This window comes from Eucalyptus grandis, chromosome 2, assembly GCF_016545825.1.
Source record: "Eucalyptus grandis isolate ANBG69807.140 chromosome 2, ASM1654582v1, whole genome shotgun sequence".
Taxonomy (NCBI): domain Eukaryota; kingdom Viridiplantae; phylum Streptophyta; class Magnoliopsida; order Myrtales; family Myrtaceae; genus Eucalyptus; species Eucalyptus grandis.
In genome coordinates this window covers 504,371-525,429 of record NC_052613.1, presented here as the reverse complement: position 1 = coordinate 525,429, position 21,059 = coordinate 504,371, and the positions used below count along the sequence as shown (strand labels likewise).

The following is a 21,059-nucleotide window of genomic DNA, read 5'->3' as shown; positions in this document are numbered from 1 at the left end:
GAGCACAACCCGATGCCCCACTTGATGATTCCGAGGTCAGTCCCTGTCGCCTGTCGGCACTTATTGGAGCCGAGTCGATGTCGACGGTGTAGACTCACGAGGGGACTCTCGAACGTGCACGTAACGAGGACGAACGAAACGGGGTCGGTGCGTTGACTGAGCCGGTAGCTTACAAGAGGGTTCCGCCGTTGAAGGCGGGCGTCCGCTCTGCTCAGACGCCGGGCGCAATTTGCTTGCCCATTGCGAAAGGGAACGGAGGCATCATTGAGTTGTATCCTTCTTCTTCTCTTTCCTCCCACGTTGGACACAATGGAAGGTGGACAGAATCAAACGTTTGATCAGATCGATGCACGTGGAAAGTCAATGAGCTCGGTGTCCCCATCGTCTAACTCCAGATCGATCCATGGCGTTCTTATCAAGTGAGGTTTGGTGATTCTTTAATAGAGAGAATAGGGTTGTGTATTCGCATGTGACGGGGGACCAGGGATTAGTAGAACATGTGAAATGCATTCCTTCTCTTTGGAGGGAGTAATTTAATTCCCTCCCATGGAATATGATGTTAATGTTAGATAAGAATAAATATGTTGCACAGAGATGGCATGTATAATTTTTAATATGTTCACTTATAAAGAGCACATGAATTATTTGTAGATCTCAAAAATTGACTATCAAAGTAATGAGATATTTAAATTATTGTACAATAATTTATAGGAGAGTTATTTTCCTAATCATTTCTAGCAATATTAAAGATTTCACTGTGAGTTGTTGTATAAGAACACACTTTTCAATTTTCAAGGCTCGTCGATTATACTTCGGAAATGCAAATGCTCCCAATCAGAAGGGGTCACTTTTTGAGACACCATTTCGAGATTTCGAAAGTGTCTTTATGCAGCCTACCGCTTTTAGTGATCTTAACAGGCTTTTTCTCTTGTTGATAAGGCGACACGTGGCTGCCCCTTCCAGTCGAAAAGGTTTTCCCGAACAAGAGAAATCATCATTCTGCCTTGCAATAATGGAAAGACGCTTTGCTTTTACCGCCTTATAAGATGAATTCACGTGACCGAAAGGTGGTACCATCAGTTCGTGCAAAAACCGGACCCAGCAATTAACAAGGGGGATACATTGTCGGCATGATTAGAAGAAGAAAAAAGAGGAGGAGATCCTTCACTTGTGTAGCCATTTTAACGTACCGAAATGATAGGGGACCTATGGTCAGTATGTGTTGCATTACATCCGAATGCAATATGACAAAGAAATAAAGGGAAGTGGGCTCGCCTTGTGTTCATGTGTCCAAAACGGCTGGAATAATTTGCATTGTTGCGTGACTAAAACGAAGCGGCTCGGAGAAAAGGTTAGGCCAAAAGCACTCGAAGGACAGAAATCCGAAGGACACACACGACGTGGACGTCTCATTTCCGTAAGGAAAACTAGTCTTTAAAAGAGACAAGAGGCAAGATTCTCCTGGAGCCAAGTGCTGCCGCTGCCGTTGATGGGTCGATCGCTTTTCCTCTCAATTTATGGCGTCGATTTAGAGCACGTTAAGAGTTGAAATCACGTTTCCCTTTGCGTCCGAACGGGGGACCTTCCTCCTTACTCCTCCACCCTTAATCAGGGGTGTCTGGACATTTGGTAATGGCGATGGCGGATCTGCTTGGTCGTGACTTAATTATCTTTTGTTGCGTCGGTCGTGGATAAGAAGTGGCGGAAGAGGCTGGAAAGCCAGCGGCCCGACGAAGCTTAATAAACGTATTACGAGGAAATCCCACGTTTGGAAATATGCATACGTCTGCCTTAACTTGCTCTTTCATATTCTAAGGTCTGAATCTTTGCGTTGTTCGTCCTTGAATCGCGGCTACTTTTAACTTGAATCTCTCTCTCTCTCTCTCTCTCTGAGCATTCATTGGTATATTCTGATTCTCGATGTGATTTTGATGTTGAAGTCAATGGGTATGGTCATATCATCCATCGCCATCGTCCTTGTCATTCTCCTGTTCTTTTCGTTGGGTTTTTACCCTATGCGTCGCGTGCAAAACGAAGGGGAAGCCGCAGCGAAAGAGAGGAAAGAAAGGGGTCGATCTTCCAAATCTGCGTAAGGTCCTCGTACGACCTAGGACCACAAAAAGCAGTCTCACCGCCAAGCCCCGCCATTCCCCCATCCCACTCAATTCAATCACGGTCACTCCATTAGCGGCGCGGCTGCTGGTGCCCGTCCCTATCCCATTATCGACCTTGAAAAGAAGAGGTTAGATCCCTATCACCCCACCACCGCCCATCACAAACCACATATCTGTCTGTCTCCATAGCGGCTGCGATCAACTAGCAATCCCCAACCGCCCCTGATAGGATAGCTTGACACGTGTTTTCGCCAATATCGGCAATCGGACTGACCCCATTGGGCAATCAGGCTTTTCAGGCCCATGCTCGTCTCCATATATCCCGAGTTTCATTTGCTATGATGATCCAACTCATGATGCCAAGTTTTAAGAAAACCCACATTCCCCAAAAAACAAATTTAGAACGTTCAGCACAGACCCATCAAGAACACAATTAATCAAACTGTATAGCTCAACACACCAACTAGTAACTCTCTCTCTCCCTTCAAGTCAGTGTGAGTTTGGTTCCCCACCGTCCCGCCCCCTACAATATTCCAATCCACTATGACAACCACTTAACCTTCTCATCCTTTCTATAAGTTCGGTACAATAAGGGCGCTTTACTCGACCTTTCTCCACGGGATCCTTAGCCAATTGCACCTTTAAGCGCGTGATCAAGTCATCCTGGACATGTGAAGAAAAATTATCAGTATATGCAGATGAATTCGTAATACCAGTAACAAATGCACAACCATGACAAAGGATGGAAAGATCGGTCCAATAAATAAAATGAGACAATCAGTCAAATTAAGCTGCCAACTCAAAGGTGTATTAATGAGGAGACCTCGAATAAATCAAGGCTATGCTCACCTTCTTGCCTTTGGTAGAAAGACCCCTTTCCTTCAGAAGCGCACGAAGCCTCTCCACAGTCAAACTGTGCAAGTCCCTGTCCAGTAAATGATTGCTTGAACCCTCTGCAATTCAGATCCTTTTAAAACTATGAACCAGCCAAACGGCAATACTTATTAAAAGTGACTAAGATGTATAGGGAAAATAAATTTCCTTCTTTATCAGTTCTTCATCTCAGTGCTCCCTCTCTCTCCAGAATCAATATGCTAAATTTCTCATCCCTGCCCCCCACCACGCCTTCCCCTCCCCCCTTTCCAAGAAAAAAAAAAAGGAATGAAAATAGAAGCTACTTTTGCAAGACAAGATAGAATATAAATAGGCTCCGTTTAGTTCAACATTTGGAGAGGACTTTTGGGCTCTAAAGGGATTTGGCCAAATGCAAACATGTTTGGTTCAATTTTTTGGAGAACTTCGGCAAAATGTAATTGCATCTCCAAATGGCTTTAAGGGCCTTTAAGCCAAAACAACTCCAGAGGTCCTTTGAGAAGTTGCATTTTCAAAATACATCTTGTTACTGTTCAAGGGTACTATTCATATTTTTTGGAGAAACGAATGGAGGCCAACCACCGCCAGCCAAGGGGTCGCCTAACCCTAGCGACTGCTGCCTGGGGTCATGACCACTGGCGACCACCTGAGGTCCCCGGACCTCAAGCAACGCCTAGGGTTTGTGACCTAGGCAGTGGTTGTCTCGGTTCATACGACCCAGGCGGCAATCGCCTGAGGTTGCTGGAAACCCAAGTGTCACCCAAGGTTATGACTTAAGCGACGATCGCCTAGGTAGGTCACGGGACTAGGCATTGTCTGAGGTCCAATGACCTCAGGCGAGATTGTTCGGCGATCAAATTTGGCCACCGGAGGATGGCCGGAATGGCCGCTAGTGGCTAGACAAAAATAAAAATATTTCATTTTTTAAATTTTTTTTTAGCAAAAGTCCTTTGTAAAATTTAGTTTTTACCAAATGATATTTAAGTCAAATTTATTTTACAATGTACTTTAAAATTTATTTACCAAACACTATTTGCATTTCGAAAAACTGCTTCAACACAAAAGTACTTGCATTTTCCCAAAGACATTTACCTAAATTTGAATCAAACGGGGACATAATATATCCAGTTGTAGATGTCCATAAATTGTCGTTTATAGCGATCATATGGTCAATATAAGAAGAATATTGCATATACCAGTTAATCCCTACAATTGCTAGAAAAGGCCACTTCTTCAATAACCTCAAATAAGACTATAAAATAGCCAACACCAACAACACCAACACCAACACTAAGGGTGAGCAATTCCAGGTTCCGCCTAGAACCTGAAACCTATCTTTAAATACTAGCTTTTCATTTTTTGAAACTTAAAACCTACCTATCGGAACCTAGTACTTGAAACCTACCTTGTCACAGGTTCCAACGTAGGTTCCAGGATCCAATAGTTTTTTTTTTTTTAGTTAAACAAAACAAAACAAAAATGAACACAATAATAATAAACAAGTTTGTCGTTCATAAAACAAAATACAAAATGAAGAAAACTATCAATAGAAGGAATTCAACTAGATAGAAATAAGAATGAGCGATTCTAAGTTCTGTACAAGTTCCAATTGGAACCTATCCATTGAAGCAGATTCCTCATTTTTTGGAACTTGAAACCTACCTTTCTTACCTTAGAACTAGGAACTTATCATATCATAGGTTCCAAAATCTACCTAGGTCCCACTTTTATTATTATATGAATGATTACAATTTACTAATCATAATTTATATTTAAATATATGAAAAATATAAACATTAATAAAGTAAAAATTTTAGTCGTAAAATGGAAACTTGAACTAGTGTTTTTAGATTATACACTCATCTTTAAACAACATAGAATATCGAAAGATCGCATAGAGACATGGATCAAGAAAAAAATTAAAACTTATTCTAGGTTGTAGGTTATAGGTTTCGGGTTCCAAGTTCTAGGTTCCTCCAACTAAGAACTTGGAACCTACTCTGCATACCTTGAAATCTAGAACCTCTAGGTTCCACCGGTTCGGTTATCGGGTTCCGGATTCTATCCTAGAACCATGCTCACCCCTAACCAACACCATAACTTAGAAGAAAACCCTTCAATGACAATATATTGATATGATCAATGAAAAGTTTTGCCATTATTATGCAAAAAATCAAACCATGAAAGATTTTCTCATTTCAAACAAAGATAAGGAAATCACTGCAAGCGTAAGAAGAAATAGATGCCCTTCATCCATTCTCATCCAATCAGTGAATAAATTTCTCTCACATTTTTGGTTGTAAAGAATATGGTGCGCAAATTGTACGACAACCATAAAAGATGAAAAAGGCAATGTCTTACCTTGTCGAGAACCAGCTTGACCAGCAGGTCTCTTAGATGACGTCCCACTGTCCAAAAGTCTCTCAGATGCTCTGCAAAAGCAAAATGATTGCCCCCATAATCATGAAACAAGAAGAAAGATAACTGGTAAAAATCTGGTCCCTAGAAAATAGTTGTTTTAAAGTAAATTTGAAACCCATCACTAATCAGACTGTTTACAGTTGCTACAAATGCAAGCAAAGCCACATATCTGACAATTGAATATTGAATACCTCTTCCTAGAACCTTCAGCTATTGCCACACCCTTTGCAGTCCTCGAGCTAGGCTCTCCCCTCTGTTTCCTGATCGTGAGTGCTCTTATCAGTATATTTTGTTGGTTTGTCTTTATTACTTGCCCCTCTGTATGTGAAAGGGAGGTCAGTTCCTTACATTCCAGAGCTAATTAAGTGCTTTGACAACAACTGGATGGATGACATGTAATAGTAAACATGAGTGAACACAAACAGATGCCGTTACATAGTAAACGAGGCCATTAGCAAATTCACCTAAGTTTTCCCCTCCTCTCCATTTCTTGGAAGATGAACATCAGTATGCATGATAAGAGAGCAGCGGAATCTACACTACACAATTACTAGGATCATGAAACAAGCATTGGAAGTGGACAGAGTACAACCCACCAAAATTCCAGAAGGAAATATTTTCTTTGAATTTCACTATTAAAGAAAAGCATCAAACACAAACATTAGTAGCTGTAGCAACCATGATGCTCCATATCTAAGTATAAGTGTTGGTAATGCAAAGAGTACAGCCCACTAAGTTTTCAGTAGAGCTTCTAATAAGATTGAACAAGACACTATCTTCTCTTTTCTTTCCCCCCTTTTCCAAACAATCAACTACCTGATGAACGCTAGCAGAAATCTAAGAATATGCGGAAGTCAGGTGAAAACCTGGTGGTGAAGTGTCATGCTCACAAACGTAAACTCGCATCCCACCCTGCACAAAAAATTCTCGAAATTTCAGTTCAAAGACAAACCAATTATTCCCTGGATGCTCGGGGAGAGGGCAAATCAACCTGGATGGGCGAAAGAAATCATCTTTACTCGGGGGAAGACACTTTCAGGAACAATTAACCGGGATGCAAAACATGCTCAGATTCGAGACTATCACGATAATTAAACCTTTAAAGCCAAGGATCACTTCCGGGTCAAATGCGCCTAACATAGACCTGGAGAACTCCCAAAGCACCGTTTTCTAGCAAGCAAGCGCAATAAAAAGAACGCAAAATCCCCTTCCACCAAAATCCCAATTTGGAATCGAAATTCCATCCCACCGAAATCCCCCAACGCACGCAGTGCACGAGAACGCAAGTCACGAAAGAAGAACAAATTTGAGGGGTCTACTGGAGCAATGCCCAGTACCCAACTCCCTTCCCCGGGAGTCGGAAACAAGCATCGAAACGGGTCCAGTCCGCAGGCAGTAAAAATTCCAGTAAAGCTAAAATGCCGGATGAAAGATTCCGCTCTACCGGAACTTCTCAAAACACCGACTTGATCGCAAAGGGAGCTAGCAGCGCGGGAAAAAACACGAGGGTTGAACCGAAAGACTAGGGTTCCGGCGAAAACAATAGACGGTCAGTGAAGAGAGAGAGAGAGAGAGAGAGAGAGAGAGAGGAAGGGATCACCGGATTGGAGGAGAGGACGGTGGAGGAGAAGAGGCCGCGGGAGGGGAGGTTGGAGAGGAGCTTGGACGCCGTCGGATTCGGAGGGGAGAGGTGGCTGGAGCTGCCTTCCATGGCCGCCGGAGGGCCCGCCCCCTCGCCGCCGGATGCGCGCTACAGAATTGAGAGAAGAGAGAGAGAGAGAGGCGACGCGAGTCAATGAGGAGCAAGGAAACACAAGACCAAAACTGCTCCTTTGATCCCGAGAAATATTACCAAAGGGTGGCTGATCACCTGAAAATTTATGCAGCCAGTCCTAGCCAATTTAGTGCTCAGCATTTTAATGTTATGCTAATTTAGTCCTAGACACGGTCCTTCCGGCCAATTTTTCCTAGAAATCAGTGATATGACATTATATCATATAAGACTGTTGATGATAATTGAATGTCGCATTGATGAATTAGAAGAAAATTGATCAGAAAGACCGTGTTAGAATTTTACTCAAAGGTTTAAGGAACTGAATTGGTAGAGCATAAAATTATTGAATATTGAATTGGCATTTGCATGATAAGTCTATCCAATTTCCTCCTTTAATTATTCATCTATCGATTGGGTTTATATTCAATATGATGTTTCTTGTCACCATCTCAAATCTTATACCATGTCATTAATAATTTTGAGCATCCTTACTCTCGTGCTCATTTTTATCGTCATTTACATTACTTTTGAATTATTGTAAATGGTTCAAGTTAGTGAATATATTGGGAAGGTATTGAACGAGCAAACATCTTATTTTATCGAATGCCGAGATGTATGCATAGCATCTCTCCTAATTTGGTCAAAACAGTCATCATTTGGATGACGACGTTCTCGATGGCAATCGTCCTCATTCTCTTACCGATTTGAAAATTGCCCTTAATGATAAATAGATAAGATGAATGATAAGGTAGGACAAGATTTAAGATTGTCAATTAACTCTTTTATCGACCCTCTTTGATGTCCATATAAATAAGGGAGGGACATTACAACTTTCGTATCGTTTGGTTTCCCTTCATTTCCTTCGGTCTCCTTTCCAAACTTCAAACCACCAAAACACAATGAAGGCAAGCTACATCATCGGCACTTTGCTTATAGAACGGGATTATTTTCGGAACAAAGGGTGCTAATGAGCTTTTCCCAGAAGAGCTCGCTTGCAGTGTTAGCCAAAGAGAATTGCTAATTACGCGCATCCAATGATATCTAGACTGATCAATCTAGTACTTCACCCCGGTTGTATCTAACGAACTTTGGTCGTGAATTATTGCCATCTGCGTTTACCTGTTGTTGGGTAGTGCGTCATCAGAGAGCGATGGAAAATGATAACACTCCCTTAGGAGAAGTTGGCTTTAGAACAAAGCAGGCTGTCAAATATTCTTACCTGAAACATGTTGCGGGCGCTTTTCCATTGCTTGTAGCAGCAGAGATGCACTCCCTCAGAACCAGTTGGCTTTAGTGCAAACAAAGCTATCTAGATTTCATTCGTGAAACACATGGAAGAGGTATTCTCAGAACAAACAAACATACTTGTTCTTCTTAAATTGCATCAACGGATCAAAACCGTTTGTATTTTTGATGTTAGACTTCTTCCAAGTTATGTAGATGAATATTCTTGCATGCACCTATTGCAGCCCAATTCCATATTCGGATAATAGGAAAGGACCTGCCACCCTTCAATAGAATAGGAGCGAAGCCTTTTAACTGAAACACTTCATTTCTACCAGAAACTTGATAGAAGAAAACAAAACCCTTTTAACTTCATCTCAATATAAATCAGGATCCAGAATGAAGATGACGAAAGGGCCGAAAATTTGACCATATTGCATGCATAAGCCATATGTATTGCAATGAAGCGGTACAATTACTGAAATACTGGCACACCAAACAAATTATGAAAATTAATTAGCAGATGTAGGGTAATGCTACACGATGGCCTCCTCAAAATTGATCAAAATTTGTTCCTTTTGTGGCCTATGTTTTCTTACCTGCAGTAAAGAGAAGATGGCAAAATATATTTGGTCAACACGATATATTGAAATAACCAAAGTCATTGCTCAAGATTTGACGAACATTAAGTAGAAAATAATCATCTGCATTATTGATCCATTCAGAGGTGTGGATGTGTATGGCTATGGTGGGTATTTAACATGAAAGCCAAGCAATTTGCCCCACGAGCCCTCTAACACCACTAGCGCTCCTCCATGAGATCGAGTATCAGTTAAATCACAATGAAAGCAAACTATAAGTGGAGGAAAAGGAAAATAAACAAGGTTTCCAAGGAGGCTTACTCTCACACCAGCCATTGACAGAAGTTTGTGAGATGCAATATATTCGACCTGTGAATTGTTGAGCCTCTTCTCCACGAAATATATAACTTCAGAAACTCCTGACTGCAACATTGGAAAAGATCCATGGAACTTCACTTTCAGATATCCCAAAATCTCCTAGAAGGCCAGGGATGGGAAATTGCTAATGATAGATTCATATGCAAGAAGTCTGCTCTCATTAAAAGGAAGGTTGATTACATAGGTCGGGCTACTTCAAAAACCTTTCAAGAAATCATTTAGCCTAAAAGAGGAGCATTTAGCTCCCAGAAAGCAAATTGAATCCGAGCAAAACCTTGTCCAATTTGTCACCCTAAAAGAGATTATCATTGGACATTCTACTGTAGCTTCTGACATCAAAGCTGCATGTGAAGAGCATGAAATACGGCTACGGTCTAACACTAATTTGGCACCAATAAACTTTCTTCAGAAGTAAGATAAAAAGTTGAGGAACATTACAGTGAGACGTACTAGCTTGAATATGGTAATTACCTGAATAATAATCTTTGCACATTCATTGCAAGGAAACATCGTCACATAAAGCTTCTACAAGTCAACAGTCAAAAACCACCTTAGCCATTTTCAGCACAAAATTTCAGACATGGTCACAAGGATTGTAAAAGAAAAATATGGAAGTTCTAGTTGATCAATCTTCCTGAGAATAATTGCCCACACATAACATTACAATAATTCAGAAAATGTGATAACCTGTCCAGCAGCAGAAGCGTGGTTTGTGTTGAGGATAGCATTGACCTCAGCATGACACACATATCTACAAAAGATGACAAAGAGGGTCGTAGTGAAAACCAAGACATGTCTACAAAGTCATCAGAAGGGTGTTGGATAACTCCTGGTCAAAGGTCTGATCAAGCACAAGTTTTGAGCTGGATAATCGTTTCTGTTTATTCAACATTTGGGCAGAAAACTATATTTAGCACATGATCCGCCCTTGAGAATCGCTGTCAATATAAGTAGACAAGTGAAGGTAGGAGGAGAACTGCCCAACACTTACGGGTATTTTGTCTCCAAAGGATCTCCAGATTTGGATTTCTGTGAGGAAAAAGAGGGCATAATAAAGGAGGGGACAGATTGAGACCATTCATACATTGACAATATCAGAGAAATTCTTTGTTTCATGCAGATACCTTGGCCCAAGGAAGCTTGTCATCAGAACAACCTCTGGGAAATCCATTGTAGCCAATCCCTGTCGGAGGACAGTCGTGAGGAACTCGTGGCAACAGTTTTCTGGGGCTATCCTATCAGAGATGCTGGTTATGCACAAAGCCAGAACAGAGTTCCCAAGAATCCATAACTATATATGCAATACCACAGTATGAAGTAGAAAAGCAGGGGGAGAATTGAACAGAATCGAGTCAAATAACTTTACATGTCACTCACATATACTGTTACATCCTTCTTCGTAATTTACACTAGACAGTGAAAAAGGAAGGTCGTGCATTTCTCACAACCATGTAAATCACTCAATGTTGGTATGGCGACATTTATACTTTGTTCCAGAAACAGATGGAATTCTAATTGAATCAGCTATATTAAGTGAATCGGAGTGATTCTACCAAAAAGACGGGAAGCTTATGACATAGTAGAATCGGAGTGATTCTACCAAAAAGACAGGAAGCTTATGACATAGTAGACGGACTAACCAAGTATAATCCCATTCTGACTCACCAAGCACGCGCCAACCTGCAGCATGGACACAAACAACCAAGAAGAATTCAACACTAGCTATTGAAATTAGAACGAAATCGGCAAAAGCGGAGAAGGGACACGGCAGTCAGAGCAAAGCCGAGAGATGCGAAGCATGACCTGCCTGTTGGGGTCCTTGGATCTTTCGGCGGACAGGAAGGCGATGGCCATGAAGTAGTCATCCCAAGACAGGTACCTAAGGAGGAAGAAGAAGAACAACAACAACAACGAATTCAAGAAAGAGAGGGGGAGAGAGAGGGGACTCTCAGGAACCCTAGACAGCTGGAAAAAAGAGGAATTTGGAAGAAGGTGGTGAAGAACGTAACCCATGGCGCTTGGAGGGATCGAAAGGACAGGGCTTGCTGAGGGGAGGAGGAGAGGAGGAGCGTTCGTGCTGATTACTGCTGCTGCTGCTGCTGCTGTACTTGTTCTTGTTCTTCGTCTTCTTCAGGGGGTCGAAGGTGAAGAGGAAGCCGAGAGCGACGGCGGAGGCGAGCGCCCCGAAGAGAGTGGCGGAGGTCACTAGGCTCACCTCCCGGCCGTTCATCGGAATCCGAGAGGGGAGGGAAGAATCTACGACGGCGAGATGGAGAGATTGGGGATGGCGATGGGAGGAAAAATTAGCGGGAAACCGAACAGGAGCAGGAGTGGTTGGCAGAATGTCACTTGTTTAACTACTAGTACTATGTCTTCTGGCTTCTTGTTCCGTGAGATGGCCGAGTTGGTCTGAGGCGCCAGATTCAGGTTTTGGTCCGAAAGGGCGTGGGTTCAAATCCCACTCTCCACACCTCTTCCGCTGTCTTCCTTTCTTCATTTTGTCCAGAAGAGTAAAGAAATCATTCTTCACAATGGCTTTTACTCAAATTCATCCAGACTTCCGATCCTCAATTTATCAATCGTAGGAATCATTTGTGACTCTCTTATGTTTTTGCGCGTCTGATCTTCTTTGCAAAGATTTCTATTTTTGAGTGTTTGAATATGATCCTCCATATCGTCTTTTGAGTTAATACTCAATACCACTTACTCGAGTTATTTGGAGAGATCGTTAGACATGTTAAAATATGTCTCGAGTTTGAGCCAAATACGAGATTTCAAATATTCAGAAATGGATATATTAAGGATATTCAAAATCGAGTAAAGAAAATTCAAATATAAACTTCCTAAATTTTAATCTGTGTTGGAGAGTTTGGCCACTGAAATAGAAAAGTCCAACTTTCACTTGGATTTGGATTTTGTTTAAAATATATAGAGATATATTTTGGATAAAATCGTTTAAGATGGGAAACAAAATCTTATGAGAAGTTAACAAAAAAATAAGAATTTCACTTATATATATATATAGACTTGTGGTCATTGATGAAAAGAAGGTTGATCATGAAGAATTGGTCTTGAAGCGCCATCTCGTCGTCGAGTGCTTAAGAGAGATTTTTTTATTGTTCTTGTTCATGAATTACACCCAAGAAGATTTAGTATTTATAGCCAATTAAATCTTGTGGTAAGATTTGCGTATAATTCCTTCGTGAGATTAAGAGATTATTTTTTGAGAAATTTCGGGACTAAACACTGCGTACGTTATTAGGTATAATTGGGGCTTGGGAAACACCAATATAGTGTTTGAGTGACTCGAGTGTATAATCTTCTTGTATTGATTGATCTATAGTGAAATTCGATTATGCTCTCCCCATGAACATAGGTTTTTACGACTGAATCATGTAAATTCGATGTCCAATTTATTTTTCTTGTTCTGTTTATATTATTGTTCGATCACTCACTTTTCGCAACAATTGGTATCAGAGCTAAGTTTGGCTAAATTAAAGTGAATTGATGGCAACAGATGAAGTAAAATGAGAATCGACAAATTTGATGTGAATTATTTTAGTTTCTGGAAAATGTAGATTAAAGATTATCTTTATTAGATAAAATTGCACTTGCCCTTATTTGGGAAGAAACCAGAGTTGATGAAGCAAGTTGATTGAGATTTGCTGGATAGACGAGCTATAAGTGTTATTTGGCTGACTTTGGCACATTACGTCACGTTTAACATCTTGAAGGAGAAGACCACTGTTGATTTGATGCAAGCCTTATCAGATATGTACGAGAAACCCTCTGTGATCAACGAGATCTATTTGATGCGACGTCTATTTAATTTGAAGATGAGTAAAGGTGCGTCAGTTGCAAATCATATCAATGAATTTAATGTGATTGTTAGTCAATTGAGTTCAGTTAAAATTGACTTTAAAGATGAGGTACATGCTTTGATTCTATTATCCTCATTGCTTGATAGTTAGAATACTACTGTTACTAATTCCTTTAGGTCAACAAGTTTGACGTTTGATGGGGTTTGAGATTTAATTTTGAGTGAGGATGTTCATAGAAAAGAATCTGACGAACTTGTATCTGCTGCTTTAGTAGGTGAAAATAAAGGAAGATCTAGAATACGTGTGGGTAAGAGTAATACTAATATGAACAAGCATAGTCAATCTAAGACCGTTGATGTTGTCTGTTCGAGCTATGGCAAGAGGGGGCATTTTAGAAGAAATTGCCTTATGCTGAAGAATGAAAAGGGTAAATAAATTATAGTAAATTCTGTAGATAATGTTGCAGCTATAGCAAATAATGTCGATTATTTCTTATCTGTCATTGATTATTCATCGTTTAATGGATGGATTATTGATTATGATTGTTCTTTTCATGTCACACCAAATGGAAACTGGTTTATCACTTATCAGTGCACGGGTACTGGTAAAATCTGGTTAGGGAACAACGCTGAGTGTGATGTTGTAGGTGTTGGTGATGTTAAAATTAGAATGCATGATGTCATCGTGAGGATATTAACTAGAGTAAGACACGTTCCAAAATTGAAAAATAACTTAATTCAGCTAGTTACAAGTATTCTTCAGAAGGTGGAGTTCTAAAAGTTGTTCAAGGTGCCTTGGTGATAATGAAATGATTCAAACATGGAGGCTTGTATAAACTTCAAAGTGAGACAGTGACAAATTTTGCTACGGAGATGTCGGATGCATCTGTTTAAGAGTCTTTTGATTGCTTGAGGAAAGACCTGGGTGTTTGTGTCAATGCACAAGTTTGATGCTAATATTAGGATCACATGGTTGAAAGCTTTGATCGAGACAGAGACTGGTAAGTCGATCAAGCATGTGCGAATTGACAATAGCATGTAGTTCTACTCGGAGTTGGCAAATAAATTATGCATGAAAGAGGGCATAGTGAAGCACCACTTTAGTGCCAGTAAATCACAACAATTCGCATAATTGATTAGTAGAATATTACTAGGGACGGTTCGAAAAAATGATCTCTAGTGCTAGTGTTGCAAGAAGAATCCTAATTGATGCCTGGTGAATAGATCCCCATCAACTACTATTGAATGGCAGATTTCTGAAGAAGCGTGGTTAGGTAATGTTACTATTTATTTTATTATTAAAATTTTTGGTTGTCCATGTTATTTTGGAGTGAGTGATGGTATGCTCAATTGGAGAGCAATGTGCATATTCCATAATTATGCATAAGATGAGCGGGGCGATTGGTTGTGGTGCCTAGATATAAATTTATTTGTTAACAGTAGAGAAATTACCCTTAATGAGTTTCCGATACTTCTGGCTAGAAATGTTTGTAGTAATGTTCAAACGGATTTGAATGGTCTTCAACTTGAGGTGAAGTTGCGACCATAAACTCTTGAGGTATACGGGTATTAGCAAAGTAATCGATACAGATAGTGCTTGTAGCGAGGTGGAGCTTATAGAGCTAATGGTTGCAATAACTACTGAAATTAATAAGGTACATATGGATGCAACAATGGTTTTACTTTATCTACGATTGAGGATGTTGTGTCGGAAAATTCTTGTAGAGTAGTTAAAGGTGCATATGGAGTTGGTATTTTGATGAGGTCCTTGGTTATGGTGAAATTCAAGCAAGGCTTAGACTTGGATAATATTTGTGGCGATTGAGCCTATCGGGGCCTATGAGAGAGTAGTAGTAGAGTTTGAATTTCGGCGAAGCGATTGCAAGTTGGCTCAAATATCGAACAAATGTGGAGATTGTTAAAATATGTCTCAAGTTTGAGCCAAATGTGAGATTCTATATATTCCGAATTGGATATATTGCGGACGTTTCAAATCGAACAAAGAAGATCCGAAGATCAACTTCCCAAATTTGAATCTGAGTTGGAGAGTCTAGCTGCTGAAATAGGAAAATCCAATTTTCACTTGGATTTGGATTTTGTTTAAAATATATAGAGATATGTTTTGGATAAAATCGTTTAAGATAGGAAATAGAATTCTATGAGAAGTTGGCAAAATAATAAGGGTTTAACTTATATATATATATATAGACTTGTGGCCGTGGGTAGAAAGAAGCTTAATCATGAAAAATTGGTCTTGAAGCGCCATCTTGTCGTCGAGTGCTTGGGAGAGATTTTTTTTGTCGTTCTTGTTCGTGAATTACATCCAATAAGATTTAATGTTTGTAGCTAATTAAATCGTAAGATTTGCGTATAATTTTTTCGTGAAATTGAGAAATTATTTTTTGAGGAATTTTGGGGCTAAACACTACGTGCGTTATTGGGTATAATTGGGACTTGAGAAACACCGAGAGGGTGTTCGATTGACTCATGTAATCTCCTTGTATTACTTAATTTATAGTGAAATTTGCTGTTAATCTCCCCGTAGACGTAGATTTTTATGACCGAATTACGTAAATCCGGTGTTCAATTTATTTTTCTTCTTTTGTCTATATTATTGTTCGATCGCTCGCCTTTTGCAACAAGACATGAGAAGAGATCATTCCGGTTGAGGAATGACATATGGCACTAATTTCCGAAACTGGAATTCAATTGGCAATGGACTGAATTGTACATGCCTCTTCTCCATCCTAGCATATAAAACGAGAATGACGACCCCTGAAACTTCAACTCAAAATCTTGAAGCAGACCTACTTCAAAGTGCTCAAACCCTGCACTCGCGCCAACCGTGAAGGACAACCCACTCGTGCGATCCCAGCAAGCGCAAGGACCCTGAGCTTGTGTCCCGATGCTTATCAACTCGGTAATTGAACAAAGCATGCGCTACCATACCTGAAAAAGTGAATGACACATGGTGTACTTTCCAAACTAGTATTACATGGAGAGAATTAAAAGCATTGGAAGAACACTTGCCCATCAATCTACCACTTGCAGAACATCAGTAGCATGAGAGTCGGAGTAGGTAAATCATCACCAGAACAACCCGTTTAAAGGTTTAACACGTTCGGTTGTCATAAACGTAGATATTTCACGCACCCAAGTAAAGATGTCCATTCTCGATGAGCAAACTAATCACCCTTGGAGAGGGCAATGGAAGTATCAATAGAATGCAAAGCCCTGATGGAAGCAATGCAAGCAGTGACTCGACTTTCAAAAGGAAACTAAAGAAGCTGCAGTGCCCTCATGCCACACACAAAACATCCAATAACATGTAACCCGACTCCGATTGCAACTAACAAGGCATTCATCTTGGTACGAAATCGTCACTTCAACATTACCGTACCAGGCTGTAACTACAAGATTTAAACCAGAACAAATTCAACATAAACAAGACATAGTATTATGAGATTTTCACCATAAAAAATGGAACACGATCACTAAACCACAATTTATTTGTCCTTCTCAGTGAACCAGTGATGATAACTAAATCAACCTTCACATGCTCTGATATGACCTAACTACAAACTACTTTGTGCCATTACAAGTGAAACAACTAAAGATCTTCCCATGCATTAGCACGAGTTAAAAACTAAAAGGGAAGGAAGTGCCACAACTCTCATGATAAGGCCGCAGCAACATACAAGATCATTCGGGACATCAGTATGTTGATCGTCCATCACCCTCGACTATCACATCTTTAAAAGCCCCACCAATTGGAATCATAGGCAAGACGTGCTCTTGATGGGGAAAAATCACGTCTAGCAGGTATGGCCCAGGAGTATCCAGCATTGTCTGAATTGCAGCTCTAACATCTGCTTTCTTGGTCACCCGAGCACCAGGTATTCCACAAGCTTCAGCAAACTTCAACACGTCTGGGAATATCTCAGACTCTCTCGACGGATCTCCTAAGTAAGAGTCTGCCCTATTGGCCTTGTAGAAGCGATCCTCCCATTGGACAACCATGCCCAGGTATTGATTGTTCAATAGAAGAATTTTAACCGGAAGGTTCTCCACTCTGATAGTAGCCAACTCCTGGACATTCATGATAAAGCTCCCATCTCCATCAATGTCCACGACAATGGCATCAGGCTTTGCAACAGCAGCTCCAATAGCAGCTGGCAACCCAAAACCCATAGCCCCTAATCCTCCGGATGTCAACCACTGCCGAGGCCTCCTATAATTGTAAAACTGTGCAGCCCACATTTGATGCTGCCCGACACCTGTACTTATGATTGCGTTTCCATCGGTCAACTCATCAAGAACCTGAATCGCGTACTGAGGAGGTATGCAATCCCCAAATGTCTTGAAACTTAATGGGTACTTCTGTTTCTGCTCATCAAGCTCCACCCGCCAAGCAGAAAAGTCAAATTTAAGCTTTGATGCTGTCCCTTCTAACAACCTGTTAATCCCTTGCAGGGCCAATTTCATATCCCCACAAACAGATATGTGAGGTTGCTTGTTCTTTCCGATCTCGGCCGAGTCGATATCAATGTGAACGATCTTAGCTCGGCTAGCAAAAGCTTCCAGCTTGCCCGTCACACGATCATCAAACCGAACTCCAAAGGCGAGCAACAGATCACTTTTGTCCACTGCATAGTTTGCATATACAGTCCCATGCATCCCAAGCATATGAAGCGACAAATCATCCGTGCACGGGAACGACCCTAGACCCATCAAAGTACTCGCCACAGGGATCCCTGTAAGTTCTACAAACCTGATCAACTCCTCACTCGAATTCAAACACCCACCGCCCACATACAAGACTGGCTTCTTTGATTCGGCGATCAACCTCACAATCTGTTCCAGGAGCGCCTCCTGAGGCGGCTTAGGCAACCTCGACGTGTATCCTGGCAACCTCACAGGCATGTCCCACTTTGGAACCACAAGCTGCTGTTGTATATCCTTAGGTATATCAATGAGAACCGGACCTGGCCTCCCTGAAGTCGCTAGATAGAACGCCTCGCTGATGATCATCGGTATATCTTCCACGTCAAGAACCGGATAGTTGTGCTTCGTTATGGACCGGGTGACCTCAACAATAGGGGTCTCTTGAAACGCATCCGTGCCAATCATTCTTCGCGGCACCTAAAGATCGACTTTTTAATTCTTTCGTCAAGACGGTGGGCAATGAATGAAACTGAAAAGCCGTAGTTTCAAAGCTTTGCACCCAATAAGTCCAGATCTCAAAGGCACGAGCTAATGGACTAAAGCTATCGAATAAAACAGTGCAGATATGTGGGACTAGAACAGCAGCAAACAAAGCACGGGTCATCGACGGAACCTGGCCGGTGATGGCGACAATGGGGATGCTGTCGAGCATGGCGTCGGCGAGGCCGCTGATGATGTTGGTGGCCCCAGGGCCAGAGGTGGTGATGCAGACGCCGGGGCGGCCGGAGGCACGCGCGTACCCCTCGGCGGCGAAAATGCCACCCTGCTCGTGGCGGGGGAGGAGGTTCTTGATGATGGCAGAGCGAGTGAGGGCCTGGTGGACCTCCAAGGTGGCGCCGCCGGGGTAGGCGAAGACGTTGGTCACCCCCTGCCGCTCCAGGGCCTCCACGATGACGTCGCTGCCCATGCGGGGCTCGTCGGGGCCGAATCGCGAGGCGAAGGCCTCGGTCTCCGGGGAGGAGGGTGCGGTGACTGGGGCGGTAGCGGCGGCGGCGGTGGCGGCTTTGGAGGCGTGGCCGAGGGAACTGGAGATGCGGAGGGCGGCAGGGGAGGGCCTGGCGGTGGGTTTGGAGGGGAAAGGAGAGAACTTTGGGAGAAAGGGGAGAGATTTGGAGGAGAGGAAGGCGGCGGAGGGGGTGGGGGCTGCGGTGGTCGCCATTGTTCTTGTGGACCTGCTATTCCGGAGGAAGGGAGGAAGAAGACAGGGGAGGGAGACAGAGGACGAGGAGGAGGCGGCGGCGAGTGGTGAGTCGGTGACCATTCGGTCCTCCTTTAAATTTCCCGCCTCTGCTGCATGTCGCCCTCACCGGAATTATGGAATTGCCCCTACTTTTTGTGTTTGGTAACTGCTAATTTTGGGTGCCTCTCTCTCTCCCTCTCTGTTTTTCTTTTTCCGGTGGTCCCTAGTAGGATTTGTGAAAAGGTATCAAGTTTTCCTCGCAAATTCCTGTTTTTAACTTAGTATCATTGCCTCCGTTCAAAAAAAAAAAAAAAAAAAACTTAGTATCATCGCCATTTTCGGTCAAGCCTACAAGGTGGGTCTCCTCTCCACTACGAATGTCCAAAATGACATGAACTGATTCGCGACTCGAATCTTGATTGATGCATCATAATGAGGATAATACCTGCAGAGCATTCCCAAAAAGGAGAACGGGCGTGTGTGTATGAATCGTCGCCAAAGTTGCGGCATAGTTCAATAACCGGGGGACTGTTTGACCCAGTTGGTTATTGAACTGTGCCGAAGGCATGGTCAATCAGCCGTAAGATTCTCGCCTACTCCATATCACGCCGGGCGAGGACAGGGATTGGTTACCCCATGCCAGTCCAGTCGTAGCTTGTGTTTTCCACAGACACAGTGTTTCTAAGATTGGTTATCTACCTTCATTGCCTATGGACCCCCAAATTCCTAGTCTATATTTTTCCAACTAACCAAGAGGACGGGGAGGTAAGTACGAGGTCTCTCACCCCAGGGCGGTTCTCCCGCCTTTATCTCCATTGAGCAGTTTTATGACCTGCTCAGGTCCGATATTATTATTATTATTATTATTATTATTATTATTGCAAAAAGATGTGATTCTGTACGGAACTTGGCATCTCTCGCATCATTTCTCGATGGCCTTTAAAGTAACAAATGAACTCCGCGGCCCCTAAACATTTTAAAAGTGGAAAATTTATTTGGGATTTGGATAGATAGGGGCTGCTGCTACGGTTGTTGGTGGATCTGGGCTTAGCCCCCTCTCGCAGACTCGAGTGATAAGAACAGAACCAAAATGAGGGAGGGAGTAGACCCGAACGACAGAGATAAGACGACGAGAAGGGCAAGACTTTCCATGCAATCCCCCTGTCCAAACCGAGCGAAAGACGACATTGGTTTCTTGCCATTTTAATGAAAAACATGGAGAACCCACTCGCCGCTCCACCATTTTCTTCCTCTCCCTCGATTCTCCCTTGGTTCGTCTATTTCTTTTAACAAAGGGTACGGTCCGGTGGACGCCGACGCAACTTTGGCGTCCACCGGATGGATAAGGTCCCAAATTTGGGTTTCGACAGTCAAAAAGTAAAGGGTCTCGAAACTTGTAGGAGGGAAGCAAACTTCGAGCTTCTTACATGTCACGCCCCGATCCTCGGATGCGTGCACATCCTTCTACTTGGTCGATTTTAGAATGCGATATCCCAGGACTATGTATCGCCGACCCTTTCTTTTTATTAAGCACATGCGGAAGCAGTTATAAATCCCTAGACAATAAAACAATGGGATAGGAAAGTAGGCCATATTTTTCATATTGAAATTCACAACCACACTTTCATTAACATCACCACTCATGGTATAATTACAATATTATTTACAGCATAAAAGTCTCACACCTATCTACACTAAGACAAGGTGCACAAAAGGGATGGGATCTCAATCCACATCCGGGTTATATTCAAGATCCCTCTCTGGATCATCTTCTACTTCAAAATACTTTCTCCTTCCTCAGCTTCTCCTTCCTCAGCTTTTCCTCAGGGTCCTGAAATGGTTATTCAATAACCAATGAGACCACGTCTCAGCGAGTCCTACCCACTAAGACTCGATTAATAAACTAATACGCCATCCGGTTGCCTAAGCACAACACGAGTCAGAGGACTTACCTTAGCCTCAGTTCCAA

The 21,059-nt window shown here is 42.1% G+C and overlaps 3 protein-coding genes across 3 annotated transcripts; all 3 read right to left on the bottom strand.

The window, feature by feature from the left end:
* Positions 1-2,478: 2,478 nt before the first annotated feature.
* LOC104416891 lies at positions 2,479-7,255 on the bottom strand. Its single transcript, XM_010028227.3, has 6 exons — positions 7,009-7,255; positions 6,275-6,320; positions 5,600-5,726; positions 5,349-5,419; positions 2,964-3,067; positions 2,479-2,777 (listed from the first exon to the last, which is right to left on the bottom strand). Exons 1-6 carry the CDS (start codon positions 7,117-7,119, stop codon positions 2,604-2,606), a joined length of 633 nt encoding a protein of 210 aa, XP_010026529.2. The 5' UTR covers positions 7,120-7,255; the 3' UTR covers positions 2,479-2,603.
* Positions 7,256-8,812: 1,557 nt separating this feature from the next.
* On the bottom strand, positions 8,813-11,692 carry LOC104416874 (deoxycytidylate deaminase). The gene is made up of 9 exons (XM_010028214.3): positions 11,375-11,692; positions 11,169-11,244; positions 11,006-11,045; positions 10,490-10,548; positions 10,357-10,394; positions 10,053-10,116; positions 9,837-9,890; positions 9,309-9,410; positions 8,813-9,005 (listed from the first exon to the last, which is right to left on the bottom strand). Exons 1-9 carry the CDS (start codon positions 11,593-11,595, stop codon positions 8,943-8,945), a joined length of 717 nt encoding a protein of 238 aa, XP_010026516.2. The 5' UTR covers positions 11,596-11,692; the 3' UTR covers positions 8,813-8,942.
* A 5,009-nt stretch (positions 11,693-16,701) lies between these two features.
* Positions 16,702-19,171, bottom strand: LOC104434221 (acetolactate synthase 3, chloroplastic). The gene is made up of 2 exons (XM_039305875.1): positions 18,524-19,171; positions 16,702-18,327 (listed from the first exon to the last, which is right to left on the bottom strand). The coding sequence occupies exons 1-2, from the start codon at positions 19,169-19,171 to the stop codon at positions 16,900-16,902; spliced, it is 2,076 nt and encodes a 691-aa protein (XP_039161809.1). The 3' UTR covers positions 16,702-16,899.
* Positions 19,172-21,059: the final 1,888 nt, after the last annotated feature.